Raw genomic sequence first — 16443 nt, forward strand, 5'->3', positions numbered from 1 at the left:
GGAGTTCTTCAAGGAACATTCTAGATTACTGTAAAGATGTGTTAGAGGTTAAGAGGAGACCCTCGGGGACCTGGCAGGATGGAGGCTCTATATTTAAGGTGTGCCTTCCAGAAACAGATCAGAGGGGGATGTTTGGTAAGTGGGGTCACCAGATCCCAGAGCTTGCCAGAACAAAGCACGGAAACAGGAAGGATGCCCATGTGTCTACCAGAAGGAGATAGCTATCAGGGAGCACCGTTCTGATTGAGCCTTTAAACAGAAAATGTAAACCTGTTTGTGTATAGCTCAGCATAGGGGTCTTCTCTTTGGCCATTGTCATACAGAACTGCAAAGTGCCAAGGGGCCAGTTATGGACATCCCCTGAGGGCCAGCAGGGCTGGGAGAATACCATGGTGGGACTAGGCTTTCCAGCTGGTTTGGAGGTGCCCAACTTATACCAGCCTCTGAGCTTGATGATGCCCTGAGTAATTTCACCCTGACAGTACTGTGAGTTGAGGCCAGATATAGGGCAATGGGAGGGAGGAAGGAAGGGAGGGAGGGAGGGGGTAGAGAGGGAGAGAGGGGCTGGCAGAATAGAGCTAGGACTCCAGGCCCTTCACTTTTACAGTCCCTTTGGGTGATGAGTGTTTAGCCTGCCAAGCTCAGTCTGTTGCAGGTTAAACTCTGGCGTAGCAACATAGCAACACAGAGACTCAAACATGGGACCATTCTGAGTGGCCTTTGCAGTATAGCCCCCTCAGGAAGAAGCCGACTTCTCAGGAAGAAGACAGTGACTTGACGTTCATGTGGTCTCTGTTGTGACTAGTGCCGTGATAGCCAGTTTGCATCTGAGCTTTGCAGAATGCCTTCCTGCTGCTGTGTGTTCTCTTTGCAGCCTGCCATGTAGGTAGCGCAGTAGGATCCCCCTGGTTTTTAGCTACGAAGATGGAAAAGGGGAGATTGGTAAGAATGTAGGACTCTAGGGATCGCCTGTCTGAGGTGGTACAGAGGGAGCAGCATGCATTCTGATCACAGCAGTGCCTGGTCCTCAGCAGTGAGCTGAGAGGGGCATTCCCTCTCTGAGAGGGAATGAGAGCTGGTGACAGAGAGGCAGACAGGAAGTATGTATGTAGGCTAGACTGTGACTGGCTCCCGGCAAGGGGCAGCTGTCAGAGCCTGGGGCCTGTGAAGATAGTGGATACTCAGATGTGTGCGGTGACGCCATCAGAGTGACCGTCCCAGCTGGGCCTCAGGATATGTGACTGAGTGGTGCAGGTTGCCGAGGTGGGAGGGGTTATCCAGAGAATGCCTGTCTGGACTCTGCTGTGGGTCCCTGGATAGGTCATTTCCCTGTGGTGTTCTGGCACAGACAACAGTATCTGCCGGCGGATCAGCGACTGGAGTGTTCTGAATGGACGATGGAGAGTGAGGTTTAAATACCCTCTTCTTCCAGAGAGCTAGCATTTTAGTTTGGCCTCTGTCCAGTTTCAGGCCACTTTGTGGGGCCAGATGGAGTCTAAATTCCATTCACAGTGTGCATGCAAATCCAGACAGACCCCTGGGACCAGGAGCTTTCTTCACTAGTTTTAGCGAAGCCAGTCCCATTTGGCCTCTTAATTAGAGCTATTGCACACCCCGCTTTACTGAGGGCAGGCCTGTAGCCCCAGTGATTATTTATAGTGTGTCTGTCCCTTTGTGAAGGGTCTGTGCTGGGACATCAATAGGGTTGTTTCTGGCATCCCTGTGAAGTGTTAAGCATCTTGGAGTCCCTTTCATTCACACTTCGGAGCTGTCAGCCCAGCAGGAGGCTCCAGGGAAGGGAAGGAGGCCAGGGAGCAAGAGGGAGGCTCCCTTCAGCCATCCCTGGAATGGGAAACATCTGAGTGTTTGGGGGAGTGTTTTTGAAGCTGCTGTTTTCCTGTGGATTTGTAGACTCTCTTCACATAGTTGATACACAGAAGCTGAGTGTGAGAGAGGCTTGGTCTCCCTCGCTGGAATGAGCACTTAGAACAGCAACAGACCCCAACCCTGCCATGCTCCCATGGAAACAGAACAAGTCAAGTCAACTCATTGAAGAGTGCAGCTCTCTCCTGTGAGAAGTGACAGCCTGGCTTTTAAAGTGGCATTAATAAGATGAAGCCATTTGTTTGTGCAGCGATGAGTTTTGAGCATCTAGTGGGTACCAGCTGTGCTTTGAGGATGTTAGGAATGGGGCATGGTGGGTAGAGAAAGAATAAGACCCCCTTCTCACTTGCCAGAGTTTACACCACAGTGTCGCCTTAGGATTTGGCAGTGGTCTTTTGGGATCTGCTTTGAGTAGGCTTCATCTTTTGTGGTGAACACACATTGTTGTACATAACATGGACCTCCACACAGGTGACTTTCCTGGTTGGGTGTTCACCAGCCATGAAGTGGGACTGGAAATCCCATTCTCCGAGGATCGGATATAAAGAGCCAGATGGTTGATTTGTGTGTGTATCATCTGTGCTGGGGGTAGTACCAGGCTGTGACTGACCAGCCACGCTGAGAGAACGTGCTGATGTTCTGGAGCCCCATGAAGCTTGTTTTTGTTTTTTTGTGGGTGAGGCTGGCTGGGCTCACACGTATCTGGCAGACTCAGCTCTAGAGTCACAAACATCTAATGTCCTCACTCAGGACTGTGAGAGCAGAATGAATAGACACATTGAGGTCAGCCTCAATGGGACTTTGAATGTATGGTGCTTCTCAAATGTGAGCAAGTGAAATGATTACCAGGGTTAGGGGCAACGCCTAGGTGCTAGCAGCCCTAACAAGCTTGGCTTGATTATCCATCCCTCACTAGGTGAATTAGAGAAATTAGCCATTTGCCAACAGCAGAGAAAGGTTCGGTGTAGTCACATTAGGAAGAGGAGCAGAGAGATACGCAAGCCAGTCTTCAGAGGCCTGACACAAAGTTTAGGTTTAAACAGCAGGCTTCTGGTCATGGTGGCACACTTGGTGGGCTATGGTGAAGAGGCGAGGAAGCAGGATCAGGAGTTCCTGGCCAGCCTGGAGATACAGGCTCAGCAGCTAAGAGTACACAAGAACTCGCATTGCTTTTACAAAGGACTTGAATTTGGGTCTCAACACCCATGCCAGGCAGCTTACAACTGCCTGTGCTTTGGGAAGATCCAAAGCCCCTGGCCTCCACTGGCACCGGACTCATGTGCGTAGACCCACACATAGCTGGACACATAGTTAAAATGAATAAAATCGTAACAGCTTTTAAATAGAAGGCAAGAAGTATGCATAGCCAGGCAGTCCTGTGCTTCCTGCCACCCATCCTTGTCTTGGCTGGGGCTGTCCTAAAAGGTTCTCTGTCAAGCCAGAACTGAATGAATTGTTCTTCCTTGAGACAAATCCTCTTCTGGCAGGCACCCAGCTTCAGGCGTTTCTTTCTCCGTCGTGAAATTCTCCTTAGGAAATTCTAATTTCTTAGGGGCCATTGTTTTAGTAGTTTGATAACTAAAGGGAGTGACACAAGTATCTCTTCAGAATATCTCGTTTTCTGCCAATGATCACACATGGTGGTTACAATCCACTTGGCTAGGTTCTGTTCCAGAGTTACTAGTGTGGGTCTAGGTGGGGCCTGAGAATCTATGTACTGGGTGCCACTTGGGAAAGAATCTTGGGGGACCCATCTGTCTCTGTTGGTGAATGAGGCTGAGATGGGCCTGAGGGTGGGCCGGGCTCTCATGCTTGTCTGCCCTCCCACAGGTTGAGGCTGAAGCTGTTAACCGCTCCATCACCATTGCCAATCAGACCAACTGCCCCCTGTATGTCACCAAAGTGATGAGCAAGAGCGCGGCTGATGTCATCGCCCAGGCACGGAAGAAGGGTGAGCTGTTGGGGCCTTCTGGACAAACTGTGGGCAGGTGGAAGGAAGGAGCCTGCTCACCGAGGAGCCTCTTTTTCCGACCCTCATGCCAACTGGGCCACTTTTATCACAATCCAGCATTAACCTAATTGCAGCCCAACAGAGCAGGGAGCTCTAGTTTCCTCCCTTTGTTCCATGTCCGTGGCCTTGTTTGTATCTATTTAAAGCCAAGGCCATGTGGGCAGGTAGCTCCCTCCCTATAAGTTGATTTTTCAGTGCGATTCTGTGTAAACAAATTAGTTACATAGGTTACGTCACTTTTCACTGGCTACAGAACCCCTCTGGGAAATGCTATTGTGCAAAGCCTGTCTTCCCTCCATCTTGGGTGGGGATTTCTATTGGGGGGACAGAAGGAGCCTTGTGTGGGACACCTGTTTATGCACCTCAAGTTACTCCCTGCCTGTATACTGTGGATGCCTTCTGCCTGAAGCTAGCTTTCCTGAGATGAATCCTGGGAACTAATTCACTAAGTGTAGCTTCCGGCACTTTCCCTCAGGGATGTCCCAGGAGCACCTTATATATTATGAATAAACAGCTCCATTATCACCTGCTGAGCTATATCAGTATGGCTAATCCCACTGTATGTTTTCTGTTTAGGAGTTAACTCAGAATACAGAGCTGGAAAGTAGAGCACCGGCTTTGATGGCAACCTTAGCCTGCTCTGAAGTGAACATTGCTAAGGGATTCCTATCTTCCTTACTGTCTCCACAACCTTCTTGTGTATCTTTCCAACTTGTATCTCCATTTATCTGCTTTCCCTCCTCTCTGGTGCTCTCCTCCTCTCTCTCTCTCTCTCTCTCTCTCTCTCTCTCTCTCTCTCTCTCTCTCTCTCTCTCTCTCTCTCTGGACAGCTGTTCCTACTTTGCTGTATGATCCGTGTGGACCAATAAGGGCTGTGAGATGTTTTCACTGGTGGGCGACTCGGTACAAGCTCCAGAAGAGATTGTGCATGGCTACTCAGTTAGCCTGTCCCCAAAATGGCTTCCAGACCAACCCTGTGATTTCTGGGGGCCAATTTGACCAGATGCTAGGCTATGAATTTTTTGAGAGCCTGCCCTCTCCTGGCTGTTTGAAGAAATTGCCTTTTATTTAGTAGCAGTAATAGTAGGTATCATTTTGGTATTTTCAGACATGGACTCATGTAGCCCAGGCTGGCCTGGCACTCACTGTGTAGCACTGGGTGACCAGAGCTTCTGATCCCACTGCCTCCACCTCCCGAGTGCTGGAATTAGGGTGTGTCCCGCTATTCCCTGTTGAAAAAAGCATCCAGAGTTTGGTCAGCATTGGCCTTGAATTATCTTTTCAGGAGACCCTGAAGGCGGTCCTTTATCACCCAGACACATTTGTAAGGTGGCTGGGTGTCCACCTTCAACACCACATACCCATCTTGTTGCTACTGCTTCCATGTATCATGGGTACAGTGTCTGAAAAGGGGGAACATGGTGGACAACTAATTTTGTATTTTACTGGTCATTTTGCACCTGTTGATGGTAAGGAATAAGATACGGCAAACATGTATTGTGGCCTTCCCGTCCGCGGTGTAAAACTTCATAGACTCACCTTGGCAGAGCAGAGCTGGGATCGATGACTGGGCATTTAACTTCAGGCTCCAAATCTCCACATTAATGATTCACCAACTTGGGGGTTGTTTTAGTACAGGCAATTCTTGTGGTCTGAATGGGTTGGGGCTTAGTTCAGGTCGAGACTGGAGCCTGACCCTGGGAAATAAAGAAATATTCTTGAACAACCAAGAAGGAAACAGTAGCAGGCTGTGATAGGATTCATTCCCTGGGATTAATAACACTGCTGAGGATCAGACCCTACTCTATGATGCTTCAGCCATGTGACTTGTCATCTCTAGGTCTGTTTCTTGATTGCAAAGGGACAGCCATGATAGTGGCTCTTCTCACAGAGGGTTGCTTGTGTTTAAAGGAGATAATGAAAGTATGGATGTGTCCACTAACCAGTCACCCTTGCCACTGAGGGATGAAATGATGGTTTAAGTTGGAATGTGTTCAACAAGAACAAGATGTTCTTGTGCTTTCCCTGGGTGATACTTCAGACCTCAGTGCCAGGACCAAAAGTGATCCTGACCCCAAGCATCTGCCCTCGGATGGAGGGTGAGGCAGGCGCAGAAAGTCATGAGGGGAGTGGCCAGTGCTGTTGTGACAGGCAGGATTACAGTACAGGGTAAAGAGCCTGTGAGGTTTATGGTATGGGAAGGACTCAGAACAGCAAATAATCTTAGTACACATTGACAGCCCTTTCTCTCCATGTGCCATAAACCTCCCTACCTGCAGACCCTCTGCTCCCATGTCCAAGGTGGGAGATGTTAGGGCAGATAGGGAAGTGAGGTAAATATGAGATGCCAGTGAGGGCTGTAGCTGCATGCAGCTAGACGCAGCACAATGGCAGCCTGCTTTTTCTGAGTGACCTGTGGTCACCATTATTCTGTGCCATGTATCAGGACACCCCTTTACCAGCCTTACTGTGCAGAGAGAGAAATAAAATACACCAGGATGGAATACATTATCCAGATCTTAACCTTTTCTTGTCTTTCTCACCTTCTAGTTTATTTTTATGTGTTCCTAGGATTCAAACCTAGGGCCTTGCACATGCTGGACAAGTGTTCTTTTTCTGAACTCTATCTTGGGACCTCATCTTATTTTGTATTTGGAGGCAAGGTCTCACTATGTTGCCCAGGGTGGCCATGAACTTGTAATCCTCCTGCCCCAGCCTCTCAAGTAGCTGGGGTTATAGCTGTACCATCAAATCTTGGCTTGGGTTTCATTGTTAACAAGAATTTAGACAGTGGTTGATTCAGTCAGCTCATGACACACAAGAGGAATTGAAATACAGAAACTGAACTTGCTGTTCCCAGTCTTCCAGCCAGTGGGAAGAACCAGCCACCTGCCGTCAGTTTGCCCTGAGTGTCCATGGTGGGACTTCTCCTTCAGGCTGCCTTTTGTTCACACGAGGAGCCCTGGGTGGCTGCAGATACCTTCCTGAGGGAGTGGCAACCTTTGGGCAGAACCTTCTAATGTCATACCATGAGCGTCCTTCTTACCCCCTCCTTACCCATCCTTAGAACCAAGGGACAGACACATTCAAATAGTCATGGCTGTTGAGGGACAAATAGTCCCTCGTGGCTGTTTTGCCCAGCACCAGTGTCGTTCTGTCTGTTAATTTTATAAAATGATCTATGGCATCAAATACAACATCCCAGCCTTGACTTGTAGAAGTGTTTGACTTCAGGGCCCCCGATGGTGTTTTGTGCATTTCACCATGCCATTGTGGCGTGGACTATATGTATTTTCTTTATTCTAAGAATAATCATTAGTGTCCCCGAATTACCTCAGATTAGAGAATCAATTCTAGGAACTTCAGGCTAATGAGATAACACTGTGTGCAACTCCCCACCCCATGTGCAACCCCCCCCCCCACTTGTTTGCTTTAGAACTGAACCATTCTTGCTATCAACATCTCATTGCGTAGCCGGAAGGCAGCTGGGGCTGCAGCCTGAGCACTCCAGGAGAGAGGCAGAGTGGTGTGGGTCTGTCTGTCTTTCCACTCAGTCTCATTTCCCTGGGCTTCTGTGGCTGAGCTTTAAGCTCCCTACATGTGATTCTCCGTTGTTCTTGCTCCGCTTCTCCCTCATGGGAGATGACGAACTGTCGGAGTCTGGAGCTGTCAAACACTCCCAGCCCCAGCTTGCAGCTATTCTTTGTGAATGTGCTCAGCCCTGGGCTGGTTGGGAATAAGCATCACCCGCCTGTCCCCTGCATCCCTGGCCTGACTAGTGCGCCTGCCAGAGCCTGGCTTGGGGGCTCACATCTTCTAGTTTAGACTTTCCCTGGAGAAGAGAATTGTGAAAGTACAACGACCGCCAAGAAAGCATCAGCAGCGTATTTAGAGCGGCATAAAAAAGGCCAATTAAGCTGTTCGTGGTTTATTATTATTAGTGGTAATGATTGCTGGCACACAGCAACTCACTGATGTCTGTGGTCTGACTGAGCTCTGGAAGCCAGTCCGTGGCTTCCTCCAGCACAGGGTTTATGGGGTACAGAGAGGAGCTGATGGCAAGGCTCTGGGCCACTGAAATGGGGCTGTGTGGGGTGGGTAGAGGCCAGTGTGTGAACCACACTGCCCTGAAGGCGGGGGGGGGGGTCTTGGATATGATGGGCCCTAGTCTAATTTGTGGAGCTAGAAGAGATAGAAATAAAGACTGCTAAGGACCTCTGACTCCCTCAGGAAGTTTGCCTGGAGCAAAGCAGGAGTTAGAGACATGGCTCATCAGTTAAAAATTCTTGCTTTTGTGGAAGACCAGACTGCTCAGTTCCCAGCACCCATCTAGCCTCTGCTGGCACACACACTCACATCTGCATATTCCTACATAGGCGCACACATACATATACATGAATAGAAAAAAAAAATTAAAAATTATGTGAACATTCTCCCCAGGTCTCTGCATGGCTCCATCTTGGGTTGGCCAGGAGTCCTCACTCTGTGATGGTCTAAGGAAGAAATTATGTGTCCCCAGTGACTTTGGAAGCTGAATCGTCCTGGGGTTTCTAGGGGCTGAAGGCTGAATTCACTGTCAGAAGGCTAGAATAGCAGAGGGCAGGGGACCCAGCCCCTTGCCAAGCAGTGACACTCCCACCCCAGCCTTGGATGAACATACCGATGTGTTATTAGTACCAGCCTCTCCCAGTCAGATTTCCGAAGCCCGGATGGAAGTGCAGACTCAGTAGCAGGGCAGAGGATGGCAAATTCCAGGGCATCCTGGGAATGTGGATTTCGCAGACAGCTGGGCTGTTTTTCTCCTTTGAGCACCATTGCTGTTCTGATTGTTATTATTTGTTTTATATTGACAAAACCTGCATGCCCTGAGGGCTGTGGGTCGTTTGTGTGGAGGTGGGTGGGTAGTGGACAGCAGGGCTGGCAGACCTGGCTAGATTGGGTTTAAATTTCATCAGATCTGTTGAAGTTCCCACCAGAGCCACTGCTGCCCCTGCTCAGCCACTGCATCTTTCAAGGGGCCTGAGGGACAGATAACAGCTGGCCTTGGCATTCTGGATCCTTCTCCATTTGGGGGCATGTGCCCAGTGTGCTTGTACAAGTTTCTGTTGGCAGAGCTTCCTATTGGTCAGGAATTCTGGGTTCCTCTCCTGGCTCTTTCTTCCAGAGGTCTCCTTCTGGGCATGCTTACCCTCAGTTCTAGAAGCCTCCCTCCCGCCTGGAGACTGTTACCGAGTGTGGATGGGAGACAGCCGTGCTTGTGGCCTCCCGATACCCTCTAACTGAACAGCCACTTCTTTGTGACATTCCTGAGGCAGGAGGGGGCAGCTCCCTGGAGCCAGTTTTGAGTGTCTGGGCAAAGAGGGTGTTGTGGAATATTATCCAGTGATAAGCCTCTGTGAGGACTGTGGAGGGGAAGGGAGACACATTCCTGACTGAGAAGGGTTTGGCATTGAGGGTCATGTGTTTGGGGGAAAGAAGCTGGGCTGGGTGATGAGAGGAGACGCAGGTGGACTTGGGTAACTTGAGAGCAAGTTCCAGCGTCCGGGCCTTGAATTAGTAAAACATCAGGTTGGCTCGACACACATTCATTAAGTACTTACTTTGTGCAGGTGGGAACATGATCATTAGGTGTGTTGAATACCTACTGTGTGCAGGCAGAAAAATGATCATGAGGTGTCACCAGAGTCCAACAGTTTGAAAGAAGGTGATTATTTGGGTGTAGGATGTAATGCTTAGGGATGTGGTGGTGCCTGAGCCATTAAAGGGGATGCTATAATCTTAGCTCTCCAGAGTCTAGACAGGAGGATCATCTTCTGCCACATACACAGTGGGTTCAAGGCCAGACTCAGCTAGGCCAAAACAATAAAAAATAAAATAAAAATTCATGAGGGACAAAGGTGAGGTTTGGGGAGAAGATTTTGTTGTTGTTGTTTGTTTGAACATGGAAGACATGATGTTAGAGGTTCTTAGAAGGATTGTGTGTTCTGTGAAGATGGAGTGTCTACACTCTCCATGGGCATCACAGTGTCGCAGAGCATGGATGGAGTTGTGGAAGCAAACACAAACCTAAAATCTGTGGGAATGGGCTAGGAAAAGGGATGAGGCTGCTAAGGGGAGAAGATGTTCAAAACACGCAAGGATGCACATTAGGCAGTGTAAGGGTCTCCACTTGTCTGGCCTCCCATGAAGGGACAGAGAAGACATCACTTAGACATCAAGAGAGCTGACATTCTTTCTTGGATATCATATGAAGTTAGGCCAGGCTTCTAGAGACTCTGAAACCCCAGGGGCCTAACTGTAGATCTCATTAAATCAGTTTTGGCTCTGATGGCTGATATTGATGGCTCCCCTCCTGTGACCACTTAGGCATCCTGGCATCTCTAGAAGATTCCGACACTATTTGCCCTCTGGTTCCTCAGCCTCATGGTTTCATTTGTGACTTCGGTTCTGTGGCTGGTACTAGACATGGTAAAGGGTGTGTGGAAAGGGGCTGCCGGGGTGAACAAGGAGGACAACTTCTGTGTTATAAAGGTTAAATCTACTCAGCATCCAAACAAGATTCTAGACGGTTCTGAGACCTGGGTGTTGGAAACCATCTGAGCTGGAGATCAGCAGTCTGTAACATGTATAGTGTTTAGGATTGCCTCAGGAGAGAGAGGGTTGAGTTCACAGAGCAGGGCATCTTAGTGTGCTAGCTGGGTGTCCTTGGCTGCCTTTGAAACGAGGCTGTATCCCCAGGAAGGGAGTGCATGTCGTAATGTCTGCTAAGAGCCGTGTCTTGTTCTTGGGGTGCCAGACTGAACCACTTGTTTCTGGTTCTCAGGGACTGTGGTGTATGGTGAGCCCATCACTGCCAGCTTGGGGACTGATGGCTCTCATTATTGGAGTAAGAACTGGGCCAAGGCGGCTGCTTTTGTCACGTCCCCTCCCTTGAGCCCGGACCCAACCACTCCAGACGTTCTCAACTCCTTGCTGTCCTGGTGAGTACTGGTGACTCATTCACCATCTGTACTGAGGAGATCTGTGCTCCAGATCTCCAGTAGGTGACAACATGGTGGTGGAGGACAGGCTTAAAAATAGACCTTTATTGACCAAAGTTGGGGTTAATAAGTGAGGACAAGGATTATTTTGTCACCATCTTGGGTGGAAATTCTGATAGGAACCTGGGTCATTCTGACAGCCAACTAAAGAGTCTGAAGGAGGTGTCGGAAGGATGCCAGCATGGTTGGTGGGACATCACTTATGATATATCTCACCAGGCAGGCTGAGGTACTTTCCACTGTAAGGTAGCCTCATGTCATGTGTTTGCTTCCCCCAGTGGAGATCTCCAGGTCACTGGCAGTGCCCACTGTACCTTCAACACTGCTCAGAAGGCTGTGGGGAAGGACAACTTCACCTTGATTCCTGAGGGCACCAACGGCACAGAGGAGCGAATGTCTGTCATCTGGGACAAAGCTGTGGTAAGGCCTGAGAGCTTCCCTCATGGCTGGCCCAGGCATGCCCTGTGGGTGTGGGGCTAATGTTGGCCAGTTGAGAACATTCTAGAAACTCAAACATTGTGAGATGGGTATTTCTCCAAGACAATTTCTAATAGCTCACTTCCTTTTAAATATTACACACAAGTCCTGCTTTAATGAGGAAATAGCTTCCTTGGTCCCTGGTGATCTTTTCAGTCAACAGTCTTCAACTCCGCTTTATTGGGAGTATTTTGAAGGACTTCCAGTATTTGTACCCACCACAGGCTTCTGTTTGATATGCTTTGGGGCAGATACTGATCTTGGGAGTTGGGAAGCCTTTTCACTTTAATGTTTTAAAATATAGTAACAGGTGTTCTGGTTTTCAGTGAATTATTTAGATTATGTGAGTAAAAACTATCTGTGTCAGAGGTTTGCTATAGCGAACATTTTGGAGGAATGTCTTCAGTTTTTGCCAGCACATGTGTGCATAGTATGTGTCAGTCTTCAGGTAACGATAGTATCACACTTACCACTCACAGCCCCGTTTGAAACGATTCTAAATGTATTATGAAACTTTCATCATTCTTAAACCCACACATGAAACTTATTTTTAATCTTCTTGTTTGTTTATTTCCCTGAGACAGGGTTTCACTGTGTGGCCTTGGTTGGCTTAAAACTAGAAATGTAGAACAGGCTGGCCTCCACCTCACAGAGATCCACCTTCCTTTGCCCCTCCAGTGCTGGGATGAAAGGCGTGGCTACCACACCCAGTAAAAAGCTTGATTGTTTTTTTAATAGTAAATGGTTCTCTTTTCTCCTAATACCAAATAGTCATTTTTATATAACTCTTTGACTAAAAATTTGTGTTGTTTCTTTTCTTTTTTTTTTTAAACTGAGATGAGTATCCATGTAGACATATCTTTGGTTTCATCTTTATGTTTGCTCGAGAAGTTTCTAGAAGTAACATTGCCAGGCCAAAAGGAGTCTTTTAAAGACTGTAAATACATATTGTTAAAATTTCTTCTGCAAAGATCATGACACACCTAATTTGGGTAAATTTTGTCTTTCTTACTTGATAGCCAATTTCATTGCTGGTTGGAATGAATTTTTTAAAATATGCTTCTTGGCCATTGAAAAAATTTTCTTCCTCTTAATGCACACTCATTTCCTTGCTCTCTTGTGTTTAGAGCAGGGTTGGAAGGGAAGGACTTCAGGAAATGATTGGCCTTTACTGTATGTCTCAGAAAGCAAGGCTGGCCTGAGACTCATTGACTAGAAACCCAGACCTCCACCTACCTTTGTTGAAAGGGAAATCCCATAGTGCATTGCCTATCAACATGTGTTCTTTTATTGCTGAACCTGTACCACCTTCAGCCTTCTAACCCCCTCCTTCCCTGTGTGTGTGTGTGTGTGTGTGTGTGTGTGTGTGTGTGTGTATGTGTGTTCTGTGCCCCACAGGTCACTGGGAAGATGGATGAGAACCAGTTTGTGGCTGTGACCAGCACCAACGCAGCCAAAGTCTTCAACCTTTACCCCCGGAAAGGTCGCATTGCAGTGGGATCTGACGCAGACTTGGTCATCTGGGACCCTGATAGTGTGAAGACCATCTCTGCCAAGACACACAACAGTGTAAGGCTTGCCCATCGTGGGTAGACATGTGTGCTGCAGGTATTGAGAGACAGGGTCAGTCCTGGGATTCTGGAAGGACCTCGGTTGGATAGGAGTGAAGCTTCCCTAGGAAACTGTAACTTCAGTCTTCTAAGGGCCAGACCAACACTCTCACTTTTTAAATTGAGGTTCATGAAACTGCAACTCTTGGCCATGTTTTAGAGGCAATGGCCTCTGTCCTTAGACCTTCGGAGTCCCTAGAATGACATTAGAGCCCCAGAAACTTCTAGAAGCCAGGTGCCATTCCATTGCCATGGTTTGGGCAGTGCCTCTTGTGGTGGGCTCACTGAAAGGGACATGGCTAGAGCAGTCAAATTTCCACTCCTGAGATGGCCACTGGGCACTTCCATTTTCCTGTCACCCTTCTCTCAGGCCAGAGTTCTGATTGAGAGCTATACTTCTTGTCCTAAAGGAAATTGCCATCTCCTTTCATAGAAGAAATAACCCAGGCATTGGGTCACAGTTTAAGAACTGCAGAATTTGGGGAAGTTCTTGGTCACAGAGCTTAGGGATGTGCCATTAGCATCTCAGCATTCGACTGAGAACCAGGGGTTCAGTGAGGTTTGAGTGTTCTGTGAGTTTGTGAATTCAGTGAGCAGAAAGCTGAGGTATAGCATTAAATACATAAAACACCAAGGGGATAAGGGAAGAACCTTGGATAGAGTGTTTTATTTTCTGTTTTTGGAGCAGGGTCTTATGATATACTAGGCTGACCTCAAACTCACTATGCTCCTGCCTTAGCCTCCCTATTGCTGAGATTACAGGTACATGCCACCAAGCAAAGTATTGCATGCCAGCACCTTGCTCAAATTTTATTTCCTTCTAATCTTGATATTTTATTTCATTTTCGACATATGAGCGAGAGACAATTATTAGAACACTGAGCTACAAAGTAGCATGGAAGTTACTTACTTAAATTTTAACATGCACTTTTTAAAAATAGCCAGCCACACAGAGTCCAGTTGGTGTTGCCCGTATGTACGCCCATTTAGAGCTGACTGCTTAGACTGGGGTAACCTATCAGGAAGCTCACCCTGACCTCTCATCCCTCGTTTAGCAGCCCCTGAATGCCTGTAGCGCTTCATCTACCTAGTAGTGGGGCTTTCTGAACCTTTCCCCAATCAGTTGGTCCATCCAGTAGAGTTGTGTGATCTTGGGCAGACAACCTTATTGTTGTGAGTTCCTGGCCACGATCTTTCTGCTAGGAAATACTGTTTCACAGGTCCTCCTCATCCTCTGACTCTTACACTCTGTCCTCTCTTCCACGCATTCCCTGAGTCTTGGGTGTGGAGCTTGTGTCATAGTGTTCCATTTGGAGCTGGGCATCAAAGTGAGTTCCTAAGGAGTAGAGTGGGTCTCTGAGTGAAGTTCTAAGTGACCAGCAGGCGCCACAGGGAGCACAGTTCCTCTCAGCGGGCCCGAAACTGCAATGACAATCGGCCCCAAGTGCCACAACCGCATAGGCAGGTCCAGGCATTTCCAGGATGGGCTTGGGCCTTCTGCCAGCCTAAGTCCTCTCTCAGGCAGAAGGGTTTGGGTGGGACATGTTGGGTTTAAGGCCAGCCTCTTTGTCTCCTGTGGGTAACGAGATGGTGGGTGCTTCATGGGGAGGCTGCTGGACTCCACGTTTATGGCTGGTCTTGCCTTGCTTGCTGGTTCAGCATAGTTTCAGTGCCAAGACTAAACTTGTATCATCCATCTTGGGATCCTCAGTGACGTCCTCAGGGTGGCCCTTTCTGGGCCTATGTGTATCATTTCGCATTCCCACCCTTTTCATTTGACCTTCTCACTAAAGGGTCTGTGTGATTATCCCAAGTGGGAAGATAAATAAGCCCGAGGTGCAGAGAGCTTCACGACTGGTCTAATGTTACATAGTGATCTTGCGGTCGAGCCAGAGTTAGAAGCCTTAATTTTTCGGCATTCTTCTCCCACCAGACTGCGTATGCATGTGTCGCATCCTAGCGGAGTGGGTGGAGAGAGTGCTATCCCTCTTTAGTGGAGTCCCCTCTCCAGAGGGGATAAAAGGGGCTGCCGAGGCTCTTCTAACAACACCGGCAGCGACTGCCCTGGGAGCTGCCGTTGGGACCTCTCTGCCTAGACAGAGAGCAGGAAGGAATGAAGGCTTGGGAAGACAGTTGCTGCTGACTGGCGTGTTTATCTAAACCTGTCCTGGGCAGTGTCCCTGCCCTGACTGATGTTTTAAGGAAATGGGGCCCTTCCACACACCTCATTGCCTGCTCCCGCTTCAGGGATGGGCCCTAAGCGTACCTGTGTGGTGTCGCTCATCTGGTGAGATACAGACAAGAGACACTGGGTCTAGTGTCAGTGTGGAAAGTCTAACTTATCCACAACTCTATTGCCTAGCCTTCCTTAGGATTTTCCAGGATTCCAACTTGCTCTGTAAGTTTTTGGAAATCATGTGCAGTTAAAAATGCCCACCCCTAGTGGGGGGGTTCAGCTTCCCATCTCTAAGAGCGATAGCTCTGCCATCCCATCCTTGAACGTGCCAGCTTTAAATCACTCAGAGCGGTGGTTCTCAACATGTGGGGCCCAACCCCTCTGTGGGGTCAAATGACCCTTAGACCATCGGAAAACACAGACATTTACATTGTGATTCATAACAGCGGTAAAATTACACTTATGAAGGAGCAATAAAAATTTTGTGGTTGGGGATCGCCACAACGGTCCTGTTTCCTTCCATGTTTTAAAGGGTGGGGATGGCTCCAAAAGCTTTCACATCAGCTCCTAGCCCCAGTGTGCATCTTCATGGCCTTAGGTACCAGGGACCTGAGCTTGTGGAGACAAAGTGCAGGACTCAGCAGCAGTGGATAGGAGACTGGGTGCTTTTGTGACACTAACCCTTTCATAGGTTAAGTATGTTGAGAGAAGTATCTAAGGTCGCTTCACTGATGAACGGCAGGTCTGGGCCGAAAGCGTCCATGGCCAAGGCTGTGTCGTCTGGAGGTGGATCATTAATTAGGAAGTGATGGGGAAAGGGAGACATCGCCTTGATCTTAGATGATACTCACACCCTTCCCAAGGTCATTTCAGATGAGACAGGGTTCTGTCATCATGGTCTACACACAAGGATTCCCTTTGCATCATTGTCACATACGCCTTGGAGAGTGGCAGGTGAGGAAACCTAAGTTCTAAGGCAGGGTTTAAGTGACATAGAACATTGTTACACAATGCCCGTCTTTTGCCATCTACAAGACAAAACCGATTGTGAGATGTATCTTTAGTTTCTGTACCATGATGGAAGAAAACATCCAAGATGAGGCCTCTAGTTGGGGACTGGCATGGCCTTCATATGTGATCCAGGAGATACGGGTCTGTCCTTGGGGAGGTGGTATGAAAAAACCCACCATGCTTCTGCTTTAACATTGAGGATGAGGGTAGGGAAGAAGGTCCCCAAGATCCTGA

General features: G+C 48.3%; 1 protein-coding gene across 3 annotated transcripts in view; it reads left to right on the forward strand.

Annotated features, from left to right (window-relative positions):
• Positions 1-16443, forward strand: part of Dpysl2 (dihydropyrimidinase like 2) — a 98564-nt gene that overhangs the window by 75177 nt on the left and 6944 nt on the right. For all 3 annotated transcript variants that reach the window (XM_051195471.1, XM_051195473.1, XM_051195472.1), the window contains exons 8-11: positions 3715-3835; positions 10719-10875; positions 11214-11355; positions 12811-12981. In XM_051195471.1, the coding sequence (XP_051051428.1) occupies positions 3715-3835; positions 10719-10875; positions 11214-11355; positions 12811-12981 (591 nt within the window). The remainder of the gene's footprint in view (positions 1-3714; positions 3836-10718; positions 10876-11213; positions 11356-12810; positions 12982-16443) is intronic.

Source organism: Phodopus roborovskii, unplaced genomic scaffold, assembly GCF_943737965.1.
Source record: "Phodopus roborovskii unplaced genomic scaffold, PHOROB, whole genome shotgun sequence".
NCBI lineage: Eukaryota > Metazoa > Chordata > Mammalia > Rodentia > Cricetidae > Phodopus > Phodopus roborovskii.